This window comes from Galeopterus variegatus, unplaced genomic scaffold, assembly GCF_000696425.1.
Source record: "Galeopterus variegatus unplaced genomic scaffold, G_variegatus-3.0.2 Scaffold154, whole genome shotgun sequence".
NCBI classification, from domain to species: domain Eukaryota; kingdom Metazoa; phylum Chordata; class Mammalia; order Dermoptera; family Cynocephalidae; genus Galeopterus; species Galeopterus variegatus.
In genome coordinates, this window is record NW_007726265.1 from 887367 (window position 1) to 901800 (window position 14434).

A 14434-nucleotide genomic window follows, 5' to 3' on the forward strand; every position below is an offset into this window, starting at 1 on the left:
GCGCGCCTCGGAGTTTGCACCGGGAAGTGGGGTCGCCTCCGCTGCGGTTCCAGATCTGGCCCCCAGGAGACGCTGCCTCCTTAGACGAGGGCGGCCTGGGGAGCGCGGGAGTCCCAGAATGGGCAGCCTGTGTCCCGGGGATGCTCGTGGCTTGTTTCTCTGCCCAGTCAGGCATGGCTCTCAGCGCAGTCCTGTAGCACAGAGAATTGTACGCCTGTTGCCACCCTCACTCTCCAAGTCCTTGTCCCCGATGTCGCGCGGCCTCCAGGAGCGGCTATAGACAAACCAGCCAAGCTGTCGGACCCGCCGTCCCCACCCTCTGACCACTAGCTGGGAAAAGTGGATCTGGCTGGTATTCTCAGAGCCCCGGAGCCGGGGCGGAGCGGGGCGGCGGCTCCCACGATCCCAAGGCCGCGCACCTGCCTCCTCCCCCTCCTCCGCCCCCACCTGAGGGCTCGGGAACAAAGGTGCTTTGTACCGGCCGCAACCACCTCATTACTTCGTCTTCGGGACTGGAGCCCGCGTAGGCCCCCCTCCCAGAACGAAGGTGTGGAGCAGAAAGGGACAGGCACCAACCTCAAAGTGGGCATCTAGCGCTCCATCTAAGGCTGTATAGGAAAGAGGGGTGTCCCAGAAGTCGCTTTGTCCCTTCCCCTCGTACTATCCCTAGATGTGCAAAGAAAAGGAGGCGGTGTATGAAGGGGCTGGATAGGCTTCGTGGATCCTTGCCCGTCCCTCGCTTTCCCCTATCTGGGCAAAGGATGTGTGCCCCTATTTAAAATCTTCCAGATAAGGCTTTCTATCCTGTACTAAGGCAGACACGAAAGACACGACTTTCTAAAAACAACTCAGTGGAATATATCCTCCCGCGCCGTGCGGCCTAGGAGAAGTTTTGGCTAACCCGGCGCGCGTAACGGCGCACAGAGGGTTAACCTTAGTTGGGTCTGAGCGGAGAGGCGGAGACGCGCTCCCATTGGTGGAAAGTTATCCCGGGGCGTGGCCTGTGAGTCTCCGCACCCCACCCCACTTCTCGCAACCCTCTCTCCACTTTGTACCTTTCTCGCCCCGACTGCGAAGCGGGCCGGGACCTGCCGGGCCAGACCAGACCGGACCCCGGGGGCGATGCGGCTGCTGCCCCTGTTGCGGACTGTCCTCTGGGCCGCGCTCCTTGGCTCCCCTCTGCGGGGGGGCTTCAGCCTCCGCCACCCCGTCTACTGGAACTCCAGTAACCCCAGGTAGCCTGGCCGAACCGAGCGAGCGCCAAGCCGGGCCTGCGCGCTCCCGGGCTGTGCGCGCTCCTGCCACTCGCTCTTTGCGCCGCGCCTCCTGAGCCCGGCCGCGCGCCGGGGCTCCTTTGTTTGAGCCGGCAGGGGAGGGGGGAGGGGCTAGGCGCGCCCCGCGTCTCCCACCCCTCCCGCACGTGTTGGGGAGTGGGCTGAGGACCGCAGCCCGGAAGGCAGTCGGTGTGGTCTCGGAGCATGGAGCTGGGGGCCTCGTCCCGCACTCCGGGCCCCGCCCCCCTCGCTTCTCTCCTGGTGATCCCCAGCCTCCCGCCCGCCAGAGCTGGAGCGGACGGACTTGAGAGCGAGGGAGGGGGCTTTGCGCTTGTGAAAGAGCGTGAGTTACTCGTGCTCACTGGGTCTCCCCTCTGGCCCTTGTTCTGTCTCCTGATCCCATTTGGTATCTCTGCTTTCATCTGGATCTTTATCGGTCTGGTCCTTCTATTTCGGTCCGGTCTTGGCCCTGTCCTTCTAGTTGTATTACCTTTGGGCAAGTCGTTTGTCCTCCTGAACCTCATCTGTAAAATGGGCTAATAATACCTAGTACCCTGAGAAGTCAGGAAGGCTAACTGAAGTCATGTATGTGAAAGAGGTTCTTTCTCTCTCCAGAGCTGCCTACCTTAGGACCTTGGGTTTTTTTTACTATTTCCATCTCCCTCCCCAATTCTCTCTGACTCTCTGCCTTCCCCATCTGTTTTCCTTTCTGATCTTCTAGAGACAATCTGTGACTCTGTTCATTTGTTCCGTCACTATCATTTATTAAGCACGTACTGTGTGCCCGAACCTGTGCTAGGTTGCTGGGATTTAGCGACATGAGAAGACCAAGACTCTGCCTTCTGAGAGTACACAGACCCCCCAGGAGGAGAGGCAGAAAGACAGGTCATTACAATACCAATACCGTGTGAGCTGTTGTCCTTAGACTCTGAATTCCTCTATCTCTGTTCCAGACCAGTGCCTCTGAATTATTTGGAGGACCTGTTAAAAATTCAAGTTCCTAGCCCCTAACCCTGAAGTTTCTGGTTCATTCATTCAATCCACAAATATTTATGAGCACTGTCCATGTGCCCTGCACTGGGGATGCAGTGGAACAAAATATACCAAGGCCTTGTCCTTGCTGAGCTTGTGTTCTAGTAGGTCTGGGCTGAGCCCAGAAATCTTCATTTCTAATCAGAACTCCTGATGCCAGTGGTCCTTAGACCACCCACTGACAATTGGAGGCCTTCTATAAGTCAAGCTTCTCTGGGTGTGTAGTGTAAGGGGAAGAGTGGTTCGTGCAGTCTGTGGTATTTGGGGGACAGCCTGTCCCAGCCTTTCTCACCTGTACTGGCTCCCCCAGGCAGCTCCCAAGAGGTGGAGAAGGGAATCCTGAGAAGGCTGAAGACTGTGTAGTGTATGGAGGCGACTCCCCTCCATGCCTGGCACTCCACTGCTCTGGCAAAAAAAAAAGGGAGGCCCTTAGTACCCACTCCCTCATTCTTTTGTTACCATGGCATTCTTTTCACTATTGGGTTGAGATCTAAAGAGTAGTCTTCTCTCTCTGCAGCTGTTATTGAGGCTAGTATTCCCAGTCCCCGCTTCCATGTCTGTGTCTGTAACTAGTGTGGGCCCATTTCTGTACCCCCTGTCTTGCTGCCCCAGCTTCTTCACAGCATCCATCCCCCTAACGTTTATCAAGCACAGATGCTGTGCCAGGCCTAGTGTTGGCACTGGGGCTAGAGAGGTAGGTGGCAGCTCCAGCCCAAAAGATAGCTTGTGGTGACCCCTTCTCACATTTAAGCCATGTGGTTATGGGCACTGCAGTCCCTTAACCTCTCTGAACATGTGATTGATCATCTCATCCATTTCTTATACTCTCTTTGCCTCTCAAGAGTTGTCAGTCAGGGGAACTCAGGCCTTCCTGAGCTGAGCTGCTCCATCTCCAGGGGGTGGGAGAGAGGCTGGCAGGGGCCTCTGAGAAGGGGTATCTCTGACCCCATGCCCCAGTTGTGCTATGCCATAACCCCCTCAGCCCACGCCTACCTTATGCCCACAGGCTGCTTCGAGGAGACGCTGTGGTGGAGTTGGGCCTCAACGATTACCTAGATGTCTTCTGCCCACACTATGAAGGTCCAGGGCCCCCTGAGGGGCCCGAGACATTTGATCTATACATGGTGGACAGGCCAGGCTATGAGGCCTGCCAGGCAAAAGGGGCAGGTGCCTTCAAGCGCTGGGAATGTGCCCTGCCTTTCGCTCCCTTTGGCCCTGTTAAATTCTCAGAAAAGATTCAGCGCTTCACACCCTTCTCCCTTGGCTTTGAATTCTTGCCTGGAGAGACGTACTACTACATCTGTGAGTGATGAAGGGCACACTGGGCCCCCCTTGGGGAAGGTGGGGAGAGGAATGGGGCTCCCTGCCACTGCCAGCAGTCAAGGCAGAGAGCCTGAGGTGAGGGGGAAGGAGAGCCCTGGGAGGGGGAAGGGGACTGTGGTCTCAAATTCAGGGGACAGGGCTGATCCCAGCACTGAGTAGGGGGACATCTAGAGTGAGTCTGTAGAGAGGAGGGAAAAGTAAGAGGAACTAGGAAAGGGGCTAGGAAGTTGAGGAGGGGCATGGACGGGGCCAGGCACATGGGTGTGGTCCCAAAGTAAGGAAAAGCTTTCCAGGAACCTGGAGAGCAGAGGAGCTTGGAGAGTCAAAACAGAATCTGAGGCATACGAAGGGACTCCCTGTGCTAACTTCTTCCTTCCAATTTCCCACCACCCAGCGGTGCCGACTTCAGAAGGCTCTGGCCAGTGCTTGAGGCTCCAGGTGTCCGTCTGCTGCAAGGAGAGCAGTAAGTGGGTTGCGGGTATGGGGAGCAACTCTTCTGGCTAGTGTGGGGCCCTTGAGAAGGAGTGAGGAAAATCTAGGAACATCTGGCTCTGAGGAGTCCAGGTGGAGCTTCAAGCTGTAGCCTCTTCTCTGTTTAGTCTTGTGGAAGCTTCCACTGCACCCCTTTTTAAACTGTGCCAAGAGAATGGGAGCTCCAGGGGCAAGGCCCTTTAAGGCCTTAGCTAGGCTAGTTGTCTCTAGTGGCAATTTGAGGGAGACTTAGAAGTTGGGTCTTAGAAAGGATGAGGTAATAGATCATGGGAAGGTAATGGCTGCTTTAGGACACCCTGGAAAATGGGATGGGAGGGAATAGCTAATGGGAAGGGCAGGAAGGTGGCTACTGAAGAAGTGGGAGGACCTATCAGTGCAACCCTCTCCCTGTCACAGAATCCGAGTCAGCCCATCCTGTTGGGAGCCCTGGAGAGAGTGGCACATCAGGATGGCAAGGTGGGGGCACTCCCAGCCCCCTCTGTCTCTTGCTGTTGCTGCCACTTCTGATTCTGCGTCTCCTTCGAGTTCTGTGAGCCAAGCGGACCCTCTTTGCCACCCCAAGGAGCCAGAGCCCTCCCAGGACCCCCTGGAGGAGGGTTCTCTGTCGTCTGCACTGGGGATGCCAAGCCAGACAGACCAGATGGAGCATTGATGGGGGAGGTCAGAGGGTCTGAGATGACCCTTGCAGGTGCCCGCTGTTTCATCGCATGCTGAGGAGGAGCTACAAGGGAGCAGCAGACAGCCCTGGGCACGTTGGAGCAGAGGCAAGACAAACAGGAGCTCTGTCAGCTGTCTTGATGGTCTCATCCATCCTCCAGGAAGACTAGGATTGGGTGGGATTGAATCCTTGAGTCAGCTGGGGGCCAAAGCTGAAGACCTGGGGACAGGTGGATTGCTGAACCAGGGCAAAGAAGAAGCCCTGCCGTCTGTGCCCTATGGGCCTCTTCACTGGGGCAGCACCATGCCCTCCACAGGGGGTCACTCACTTGTCTTCTGTGAAGACGGACTGACTTGCCATGAGGTTGAATTTCATGCCAATTTGTATTTTTATAAGTGTCTGGACCAAACCTTCAATAAACCACGCATCTTTTTGTTGTCTTTCCCGATCTACTGCCCTCTGGCTCCTTCCCTGACATCAGGATTTGGTCTGACCTCCATGCCAGCTGTGCCCAGGCCATCTATGCCAGCCCTCAGTGGGCGCCCCTCTGGGCAGCATGGGGTGGGTGCCAGCAGCAGCTGTGGAGCTTGGCACCCTCTCCCACCTCCCAGCCAGCTTCCTGTGCTGAGGAGGGGCAGATGCTCCTGACAGCCCACCTGCTTGGGGCACTGCCCAAGATCTCACAGCACCAACCAGGGTGCTGGGGCAAAAGTGAGGGGTAGTAGAAAGACAGCACCTGGATTTCAGAATGCCTGGGTCCATGAGAGCTGGGCATCCCTCCCCCTCCCCAGTGGCACTCTGGGCGGTGTCTGGCCTGGAACAGGGAAGGTGGGGTCAGATCAAAGCCTCCTAACCCAGCGGCCTCTTTGTTCTTCGCTTTTATAAGGAGGAGGGGGTGGGGCTGAGGAGGGAGGGCCCCCTTAGCTGTCAGCCCGACACTGTCTTTACCACCTCTGGCAGACGAGGCTACGATCCCCCAAGCCCAACCGGAGCCCTCTTTGTGAAAGGTGTCCTGGGTGGAGCCAGGGTAAGGGGCCCCCCTTTCCCTGCAGCTGTGCTCTACCCGGCCCGGTACCCCGCAGCCTCCCCGGGCACGGTGCCGGCCCGCCTGGCACCGAGCCAGCGATCGATAGGTGGATGTTGTGCTGATTAGCTCGGCCGGGCTGCGGCAGCGAGAGGCGGCGTGTGAACACGGGGCGGGGTGGGAGGGAGAGGTAGAGGGGGTAGGGCGCTGGGGGTCTAGAGACCGATGAATACGGATGCTGGAGATTGTGAACCCCGCCCCCTCCCCGGTCCCTTTGCCCACCTAGGTCAGACTCCGGTCCTGTCCTCTCGGAGAAGCCGTAGCCCTCTTCCCCGCCACCAAGCACCGACTTCGGCCGTCATCGTTCGGGTTGATTCCATTGCTGTGGCTGAGGCCTGGGGTGGAGGGCGGCACCGCGGGCAGAGCAAACGCGAGTCAACTGTTTCCCCCACTCTGAGAAAATGTCATGTCTGTAGTGCGTGTGCCTGTGTATTCGTGTACCAGGGCCCTCGCCCCAAACCTGATCTTTTTAGCAGGGTTGAGAGACTAGGGCGCGGAGGAGAGGGTGGAGTCTGAGCTGAAGGAGGAGCTATAGGCTCGGTCTTCTGGGCCTGGGTTCGAGTTCTGTCTCTACAGTCATGCAGGAGGGTGTCTCTTTGTTGCCATGGAAACAGACTGTACTACCTTTGCCCTACCCCGTAGGCGGGGCAGGCAGGGGGCGACTGGTTAGCAGCCCCCGGATTGAGAATTGTGGGGGGGGTCTCACCCTGCTCCCAGCAGCCCCAGACACCCCCTCTTCGTTGACCAAGGCAGGCGCGCTCGCTCCCGAGTCCGGGGCGGGCGCGCGGATCCGCCGCTGATAAGAACGCATGTGCGAAAGATGCGGAGCCGGGTCTGCTTTCCCCGCACTCAGACGCACGCCCTCACTCGCAGTCAGACGCGCACACTCGACACAGACACACGCCCTCGCCAGCCGCCCAGCTCCCTGCGGGCGCGAGGGCGGATACGTCGGCGACGCGGGAGCTGCGCAGGGGGGTCGCAAACTCAGGCCCGCCCGGCCGCAGGTGCTCAGGCCAAATCGGCCCTCATACAGTTTGCTCACAGCCTCGGCCCTGCGCGGGCGGCTGATCCAGTCCCGGGGCGCGTCCCCACGGAGAGCTAGGACTGAGTCTACTCCCGGGGCCGAGACGGACGGAAGGCGCTGGGCGGTCTTCTGGGCACCAGGCCCTTCCCACGAGAAGTCCTCGAGGCGTGTTCCGGGGCTCGGTTCCAAGAGGCTGGGCAGGCCTGCAAGTTTTGGGGCGTCACCGATCTCCCCTAAACTCAGCGGCGCTAGACGGCTGAGGGTGGGGCCCTCAGTTTGCTGGGCCTGCCCTAGTCTCTCCCGAACAGATGCGAAAACTCTACTCGTCTTTACCTCGCCCTGTCTGTCCTGAGAGCCCGAGTCTCTGCGACCCGGATCCTGCTCCACACTTTCCGGCGTTGCTAATCGCCCTTTTCCCCTCGAGACTAAATTCTGAAGTTTGGGTCTTTAACCGTGATCCCTCCTTTTCTTCTTCCTTTTTAGCACATTATTCAGCACATTGTGAGCTCCCTGTGCTCCCTTCTTTCAGTCAGCCACACTAGCTAGGGTCATTGGGGTATCCCCAGCGGTGACGCAGTTGAAAAGGGTGCACTCTCCCTTCTATATAACCAATAGAATCCCGGGGCCTGGGGCATGAGGTCATCAGTGGTGATGCCCATTGGTTCCGGCCTGGAAGTGAGGAGGGGTCCCCATAGCAACCGACGGTGCTTCTGAGCGTAACCTGGAGAATGGTCGCTGCTTGAGCTGCTGTGGCAGCTCGGGTGGGTGTTTGGGATGGGGAGGTGAAGTCAAAGTGGAGCTCAGCTTCCCAAATCCTGCAGCCCTAGCCCAACCAAGTTCTTCTCTTTCTTGAGATCCTCTTTTTCACTCAAAGTATTGTTAAGCGACACTTAACCCAAAAAGGTTCGGAGGGAGTTATTGGCGACAGCGTTGGGGTTCTGGGTACAGAGCTGCTGCCACCGGGAATGTCAGTTCTGAGATCCTTGTGTTCATCTGCATATCGTCTGCATCTCATTTGCATTCTCTTCATTTAAGGTCAAATTGGGCAGACATCTCCACAGCCCCAGCCCTGTCGCTTGTCTGTATCTGCAATGTATCCCTTTGTGGCTCTCTAACCTATCCCTCAGTTGTCCAACTTCATACTCCACCCCTCCTCCCACTCTACAGTGTCTCCTGGGGATGAGAGGGGGCAAAGCCTAGCTAAAGGAGAAAGGATAAGAAGCCTGCCTCTCCCTCTGGATGATTGGTGACAGATGGGGAGTGCTGGTCTGTACTGCTTGGAGACCAAATTGGCAAAGCAAGCGGTGGGGGGAGGTGCCCCTGCTGGGTTGAGGGTCTCCAGGGCCAAATCACCCACACGCCTGGCAGGGTGCTGGAAGTAGGGATGCCTGGTTCCAGCCAGGGGCAGGCCAGCCCACCTGTCTGGTGCCAGGGCAGTTTCCTTCCTCCAATTAGACACTAATGAGGTGTCATTAACCCTTACCTTGCCTTCCAGCACTTAGGTGGAACTCAAAATTCATGGTCTAACACTGAAGGAAGAGGGGAAAAGGAGGGCCTTCGAGGAAGCTCAGGGTCAGGGGACCAGGAGACAATAACACAGGGCCAAAGACGTGAGTAGCATGCACTAGTTATGCTCAGTGGGTTTCTAAGGGATTCTAGGAATGGGTGTCTACTGTCAGAATGCATTTATTCTTTTGTTCATTTATTCAAAAATTATTTATAAAACATCTCACCGACTCCTGCTCACTAAATACCAGTCTGCATGCTAAATGCTGGGGATACACACCTGCATAAGACAAGATCCCTTCCCTTAAGAAATCTTCAGATTACCGGAGGAAATAGACTGGCCAATGAATAATTATAATGTCAAGTGCAAGTGCTAATATAGAGCTACATACAAAGTGCTGTGGGAACACAGGGAAAATGGGCTGTCAGAGAAGGCTTTGATTTTGAAGGACAAACTTTATGGCGGGGAGGGGATGTGAAGGACTAATAATGTTTGTGTGTTTGATACAGTGCGATGCATTTGGATGTGTTTTCAGGACTGCTGGTGTCTGCCCTTCCAGGGTTGTATGTTTTGCATCTGTATGCATGTGTGTGAGTGTGTGTGTGCGTTGTCTAGATCGCTCTGTGTCTGGAATCCCTTCTCCTGAACACACATTGTGGTTTTATTACATATCAATGTTTGCTGTGAAGCTCTTTTACAGATTGGCCTGAACCTGCCCAGCCCAGGGAAGAAGAAGTAGAGACCTGATGTTAGCTCCTTGGGAAGGGGTGGGCAAGCACCATCTTCACACTGGGGTCCCAGACCCCTGGCTCCCCAAGTGGCAGCAGGCTGGCCAAGGGAGGCAAAGGGCTGGACCCTAGGCTATGGGTAGGGTATGCCAAAGCCATAATCCCCTCTGCTCCTTACTGTCCAGAGGAGACAAGGGAGTTATAGCCACCACTCTCCACTGAGATCTCAGGCCCCCTGCCCCAGCCTGTTTCTCTCCTGTCTGCTGAGGAGTAGGCCGGCACAGACCTGTCTGCTGGCTCTCTCCTTCAGGGAGCAAATCCTTTCCAGAGGACAAGAGAGGGCTGGGGAATGCTGGGGCTTACTGGGAGGCCGCCAGACGCTCCGCCCTGGCCCTCTGAGGAGACTCTCTTCAGCCTGGATTCTCCCCACCCACTCTGGGGTGCCACTTTTCTAGTTTTTCTCCAGACATTGCATCTTTGCCAGGGAAGCCCTAGACAGCTAGGCAGAGGGTGGGGGCTAGAGCTCTGGCAATGAAGACTGGGGTGTGAGGGAGGATGTGGTACCGTTCAGAGACCTCTACTCCAATTCTGTCTCCTTGTAGCCTCTTGCTAGAAGTCTAAATTTTGGTAAAAGTCTGGATCTACGGAGAGACTTACAGGTTAAGGAGAGGGTCTGGGGTCTGAGGAGAAGGTCAAGGACCCCTTCTTTCACACTGTCAATGATGAAGACTTTGTTTTTTACTGTGACTCCCTCTTCCCCTTATTCCATCAATTTTTTCCTACCTCTTCCCTAATCTCCAAGCACTAGGTCACCTCTTTCATTATAATAGCTGTTAGGGAAGCTTGGAAATGAGAGAGAACAAATGGAAAAGAGAGTCTGGAGCTGGTCTAGGTGGGCAGACCTCATGAGATAACCCCTTAATAATAATGATGAAGAAGCTTCCATTAATCAAGCAACTCTTGGGTCCTAAACACTATGCTGAGTGCTTCCCAGACATTATGGATCTTAATCCTCATAACAACCAACTCCTCATGGTAGGGTATTATTATCCCCTTTTTATATATGAGGAAGCAGTCTCAGAGAAGTTAAGTGACTAGCATAGCCAGTGAGTGGTAGAACTGGAATTTGAACCCAAGCCCATGCTGTTAACTGCTAAGGCATACTGCCTCCCTCTCAGCTTTTCTTGAAGAACATTCTAAGAACTCACACACACCGCTAGTGTAACACCTCAGAGATCCCTCCCTGCTCCAGGCTTCTTGGCTTGATGGACTCATTAGGGGGATCAAGGCATGACTAGAATCAGAGGTTATTACACCCCAACCCCACCCACCAAGCCCTGCATCCTAATTTCCTGTGTCCTGGACCACACTCCAGTGCACTGTGTTCCCTGTGCGTGGTTCCATGTCAATGCATGGATGTTAGAGCACCATGGTGCCATGATGACACACACACTGGGAAGTCAGAAGACATGTGCATAACCCTCCTTGTTGGCACCTAGTTTTCCATGTTAGGACCACACCAACAGTCTGCTCATGATGGGGCATACACATGGGCCCTGTGTAAGGTGCAGAACCTATGAATATTTCATGTCTGGAGCTGGTGGCTGCTTCTCCTGCTTACATGTGTGCCCGATCTTCCCTCTCACAGGCTCCTTGTTTATTTGTTTAATGAATTATTTATTCCTATCTCCCCCTTCCCTCCTGGCCTCCCCCTCCCCCAGGCCCTAGCCTCCATGATTTATTGAACACAGCTGAGCTCTGTGGTTTCCAGCCGTTGTCCCATGAGCTGCCTTAGGCCACACAGCCTGAGAGCTCCCTCTGCCCCAGACCTGCTCAGCTCCCTGATTCCTTGGCCCCCAGGGGAGGGGAGAAAGGGAGGTACCATGTCAGAGAGTTCTCAGGGGCCTGAGCTCAGTGCCCCTGGAGAGATCATGGCAGCCAGCAGTGTACTGTTAAGCCCAAGAGTCAAAGAGAAATGAAGGCAGAGCCTGCAGGTGAGGAGAAAGGAGGCGTGCAACCCTAGAAAGAGGACCAGCCCCATGGAGAGAACCTCAGCCTTGACAAAGGCCCTCACCCTACAGAGAGGTAGATCAGACCCCAGGCCTTAGATTCTAGTTTTTCACTCTATAGGTTGTGATCCACTGGGGGTGGTGGAACCAAAAAAATCAATTTTATGGGTCTCAACCAGCTTTTTAATTTAATTTTACTTTTAATTTTATTTCTTTTTTATTTTTTTAAAAGAGATGACCAGTAAGGGGATCTTAACCCTTGACTTGGTGTTGTCAGCACCACACTCTCCCAAGTGAGCCACGGGCCGGCCCATCTTATTTTTAATTTTAAAAACAGAACGGAAGAATAGTATCAGAGTGTATCCTCTGTAGTGAGGATATTGTTTCATGAAACTTAATGTTTCAGTTAAATGTGTGAATGTGTGTGCATTTGTGTGTACTGGATTGCCAAATGAAATGTACATCCTACTGTGGGTCATAGTCAGGAATGATTGGAATCACAGTTATAAACAAAGACCTAGATCCCATTGATAGAAACCTGAGTCCTTCCATGACCCAGATGCCACAGAGAGAGGCCTAGTCCTTCAAGTCAAGTCCCAGGCATGTAGACAGTGGTCCAGATCTTACACAGAGACCCAATCCCTAGAGAAGGCAAGACTGCATGAATAGAGACCTATAGACAGGCCCGAGCATTATAGCTGGAGCCGCATATCCTATAGACAGAACTGCCACATACAGTTGTGCAGTTTGTGCATGGCACAAAGGAGCCACCCACAAGGCAAGTAGATGCTGACATCAGCCCAAGCTCCCTCACTGAGATAGGGAGACACATAGTGTCACCTCCCACTGAAGGAAGCAGCACCTTTGTTTTTGCACAAAGACACCACTTGCCAAGAGATCCCTAGGGACTGGGTCTACATAGAGGGGTGCTTTTTCTAACTCACATAAAGGCCCAAATCAGCCAGCGGCCCTGTGGACAGAGGCCCAGGTAGACAGAGCACCAGATCCCATGGACATAGGCCTAGGCCCTGTAGAAAGTATCTTAACTTAAAAACCAGAGGTGTGGACCCCATAGAAAGAGCTGCTTAAATCCTACAGAGAAGACTCCAGATTCCAGAGAGAAGGCCTAAGATATTATTGGAGGGTGGGTGTGGAGGTGCTCGATTCTTTTTTTTTTTTTTTAAGATGACTGGTAAGGGGATCTTAACCCTTGACTTGGTGTTCTCAGCACCACGCTCTCCCAAGTGAGTCACAAGCTAGATTCTAGCCCCTGGAAGTGCTAGATTCTAAAGAACAGTATCTGGGCCCTATAAAAAAGGGCCCAAATCCTTAAGTTTTCTAAAATAGAATCTAAAGTTCTAGACCAAAGCAGCAAGCTCCCACTCACTAAGAATATGGGCAGCCTCTCCACCAACTGCAGGTCCTATAGAGAGATGCCTATCTTCGTGGAGCACAGAGAGTGGATAGGAGGGGAGGGAACTGGGATTTGTCGCATCTGTAGTAGACAGGTTAGCATCATTTGGGTGAGACAAATCTCCCTGAGGATGAAGAGTTTGGGGGGAGGGAGAACTGTTTGCAAAGTCCCCCACTCGCACCTCAAGAGTCTTAATTTATTTTCTGGCTCCTAAGAAGGGAGAAGAGATCTTCCGGGGTGGAGAAAGGCACAGAAAGGACAGAGCCTGCTCTTGTCTGGCAGTAGCTAGGCACAGAACCTATTCTGGAAGGCACTGCTCCTCCCCCAGACCAGCACCTGAGGCAGACTGTGGTCAGGACCTTGCCTGTCAAGGACAAGCAGATGAAGGGTGCCTGTATGCCCTGTCTGCCAAAGTACCGAAGCAAAATGGCATTATGCCTGTCTCTTTGGGAACATGTGGTTGGCTTGGGTTCTGAGAACCCAGTCAGGCCTGGTTCTGCCCAGTCACTCTTATTTTTATTTTTATTTTTTTAAAAGATGACCGGTAAGAGGGATCTTAACCCTTGACTTGGTGTTGCCAGCACCACGCTCTCCCAAGTGAGCTCACCGGCCATCCCTGTATAGGGATCCGAACCCGTGGCCTCGGTGTTATCAGCACCACACTCTCCCAAGTGAGCCATAGGCCGGTCCTTGCCCAGTCACTCTTAGTCTGGGCCTCTCCAAAAAAGAAGAGTTAAGGGGTGGACAATCCCAGGTCTGGATTCTGGACACTTTCCCTGAATTTTTACTTCCTAGGAAAACAAGAGAGAAGAGGAGAGCACAGAACTCTATGTGTATGTGTCAGAGGATGCATGTGGGTTTGTGAATTATTGTGTGTGTGTGTGTCTGAGTGTGTGCTTCTATGTCTCTGTGTGTCTACGTGCCTGTGTTTCTACACATTTCTAGTTGTCTAATAGTACCTTTACCTGTGTGTGTCTGCGAGGGGTATCTGTGTGTCTGCATGTCTGTGTGTCAAGTACCTGGGTTTCTGTGTTCTCTGCCTCTGGGTACCTGTCCATTTTTCCTGAATGTGTGTGTATGTGTGTGTGCTTGGGTGTCACTGTGAGGACAATGACTGTGGTGAGAGCTGAAATGATAGGTGCTCTGCCCTCTGTCCTCAGGGTCAGCGTCTGTGAGAGTAGGAGTGAGAATGCCTGGGGACACCACTGGCTGCATTGGGAGGGAGCCCTGTCTGAGTGTGATTGAGTGTCCTTTGTAGGTGTTCCAGGAAAGCCAGCTTTGCTCTAGCCAGCTCTCTCCTTAGTCCCTCCTGTGCCTTGGGCCCTGGACTGCCAAAGGCCCTACCAGCACCCAGTATTGACATTCTTGGAGGCTGAGCTTCTCTACTCAACCTCCAAGAAAAACAAGCTTCACACTCAGCTGGGGACTTCAGGTCACCAGCTGTCAAGTTCTTGACACCAGCTGAGGGCTTCTCCACCGCCCTTCTGTGCCCACCTGACTCCTCATGCACAAGGAAAGAGGGGTCATGGAGGGAGCAGAGAGCCGAATTGTTCATAAAGGAAGGGGCTCTAGTCCTACATATTAAGAGATCCTGGACCCCCGCTTCTTCTTGAGTCTCCTTCACCCCAACCCAGAGATGAATGGGCTCAATTGAGATGAGATCCCTGTCTTGGGCTCCCACATCTTTCTCCTGGCACTTCCAGCCTGGGGAGCAAAAGGCCCAGGACCAGCTGTAGCAAACAACCTAGGAGAGAGAGAGAGAGAGGCGAGGCGCGCAGCGCTTGTTCCCGAGGGGGCAGCACAGTCCCCACTTCCCACGCGCCGCGCGCTCCCGGCCCGAGCGGGGCGGGGCCTGGCGGGAGCGCGCCAGGGGCGGGGCTTCGGGGTCG

General features: G+C 54.4%; 1 protein-coding gene across 3 annotated transcripts; it reads left to right on the forward strand.

Moving 5' to 3' along the window:
* The first annotated feature begins 1046 nt into the window (after positions 1–1046).
* On the forward strand, positions 1047–5227 carry EFNA4 (ephrin-A4). Of its 3 annotated transcripts, none has more exons than XM_008592780.1 (4): positions 1047–1235; positions 3313–3608; positions 4024–4092; positions 4518–5227. In XM_008592780.1, the coding sequence occupies exons 1-4, from the start codon at positions 1123–1125 to the stop codon at positions 4652–4654; spliced, it is 615 nt and encodes a 204-aa protein (XP_008591002.1). In that variant the 5' UTR covers positions 1047–1122; the 3' UTR covers positions 4655–5227. The 3 variants fall into 3 exon arrangements, with proteins under 3 accessions (XP_008591002.1, XP_008590997.1, XP_008591009.1); XM_008592775.1 differs by having other exon boundaries at positions 4684–5227; XM_008592787.1 differs by having other exon boundaries at positions 1055–1235; positions 4661–5227.
* The last annotated feature ends 9207 nt before the right edge of the window (positions 5228–14434 follow it).

Coding starts and splice junctions, on each gene's coding strand:
- EFNA4 (XM_008592775.1), top strand. CDS start 1,123: ATGCGGCTGCTGCCCCTGTTGCGGACTGTCCTCTGGGCCGCGCTCCTT. Junction 1,236..3,312: donor TGGAACTCCAGTAACCCCAG/GTAGCCTGGCCG, acceptor TTATGCCCACAG/GCTGCTTCGAGGAGACGCTG. Junction 4,093..4,683: donor CGTCTGCTGCAAGGAGAGCA/GTAAGTGGGTTG, acceptor TGCCACCCCAAG/GAGCCAGAGCCCTCCCAGGA.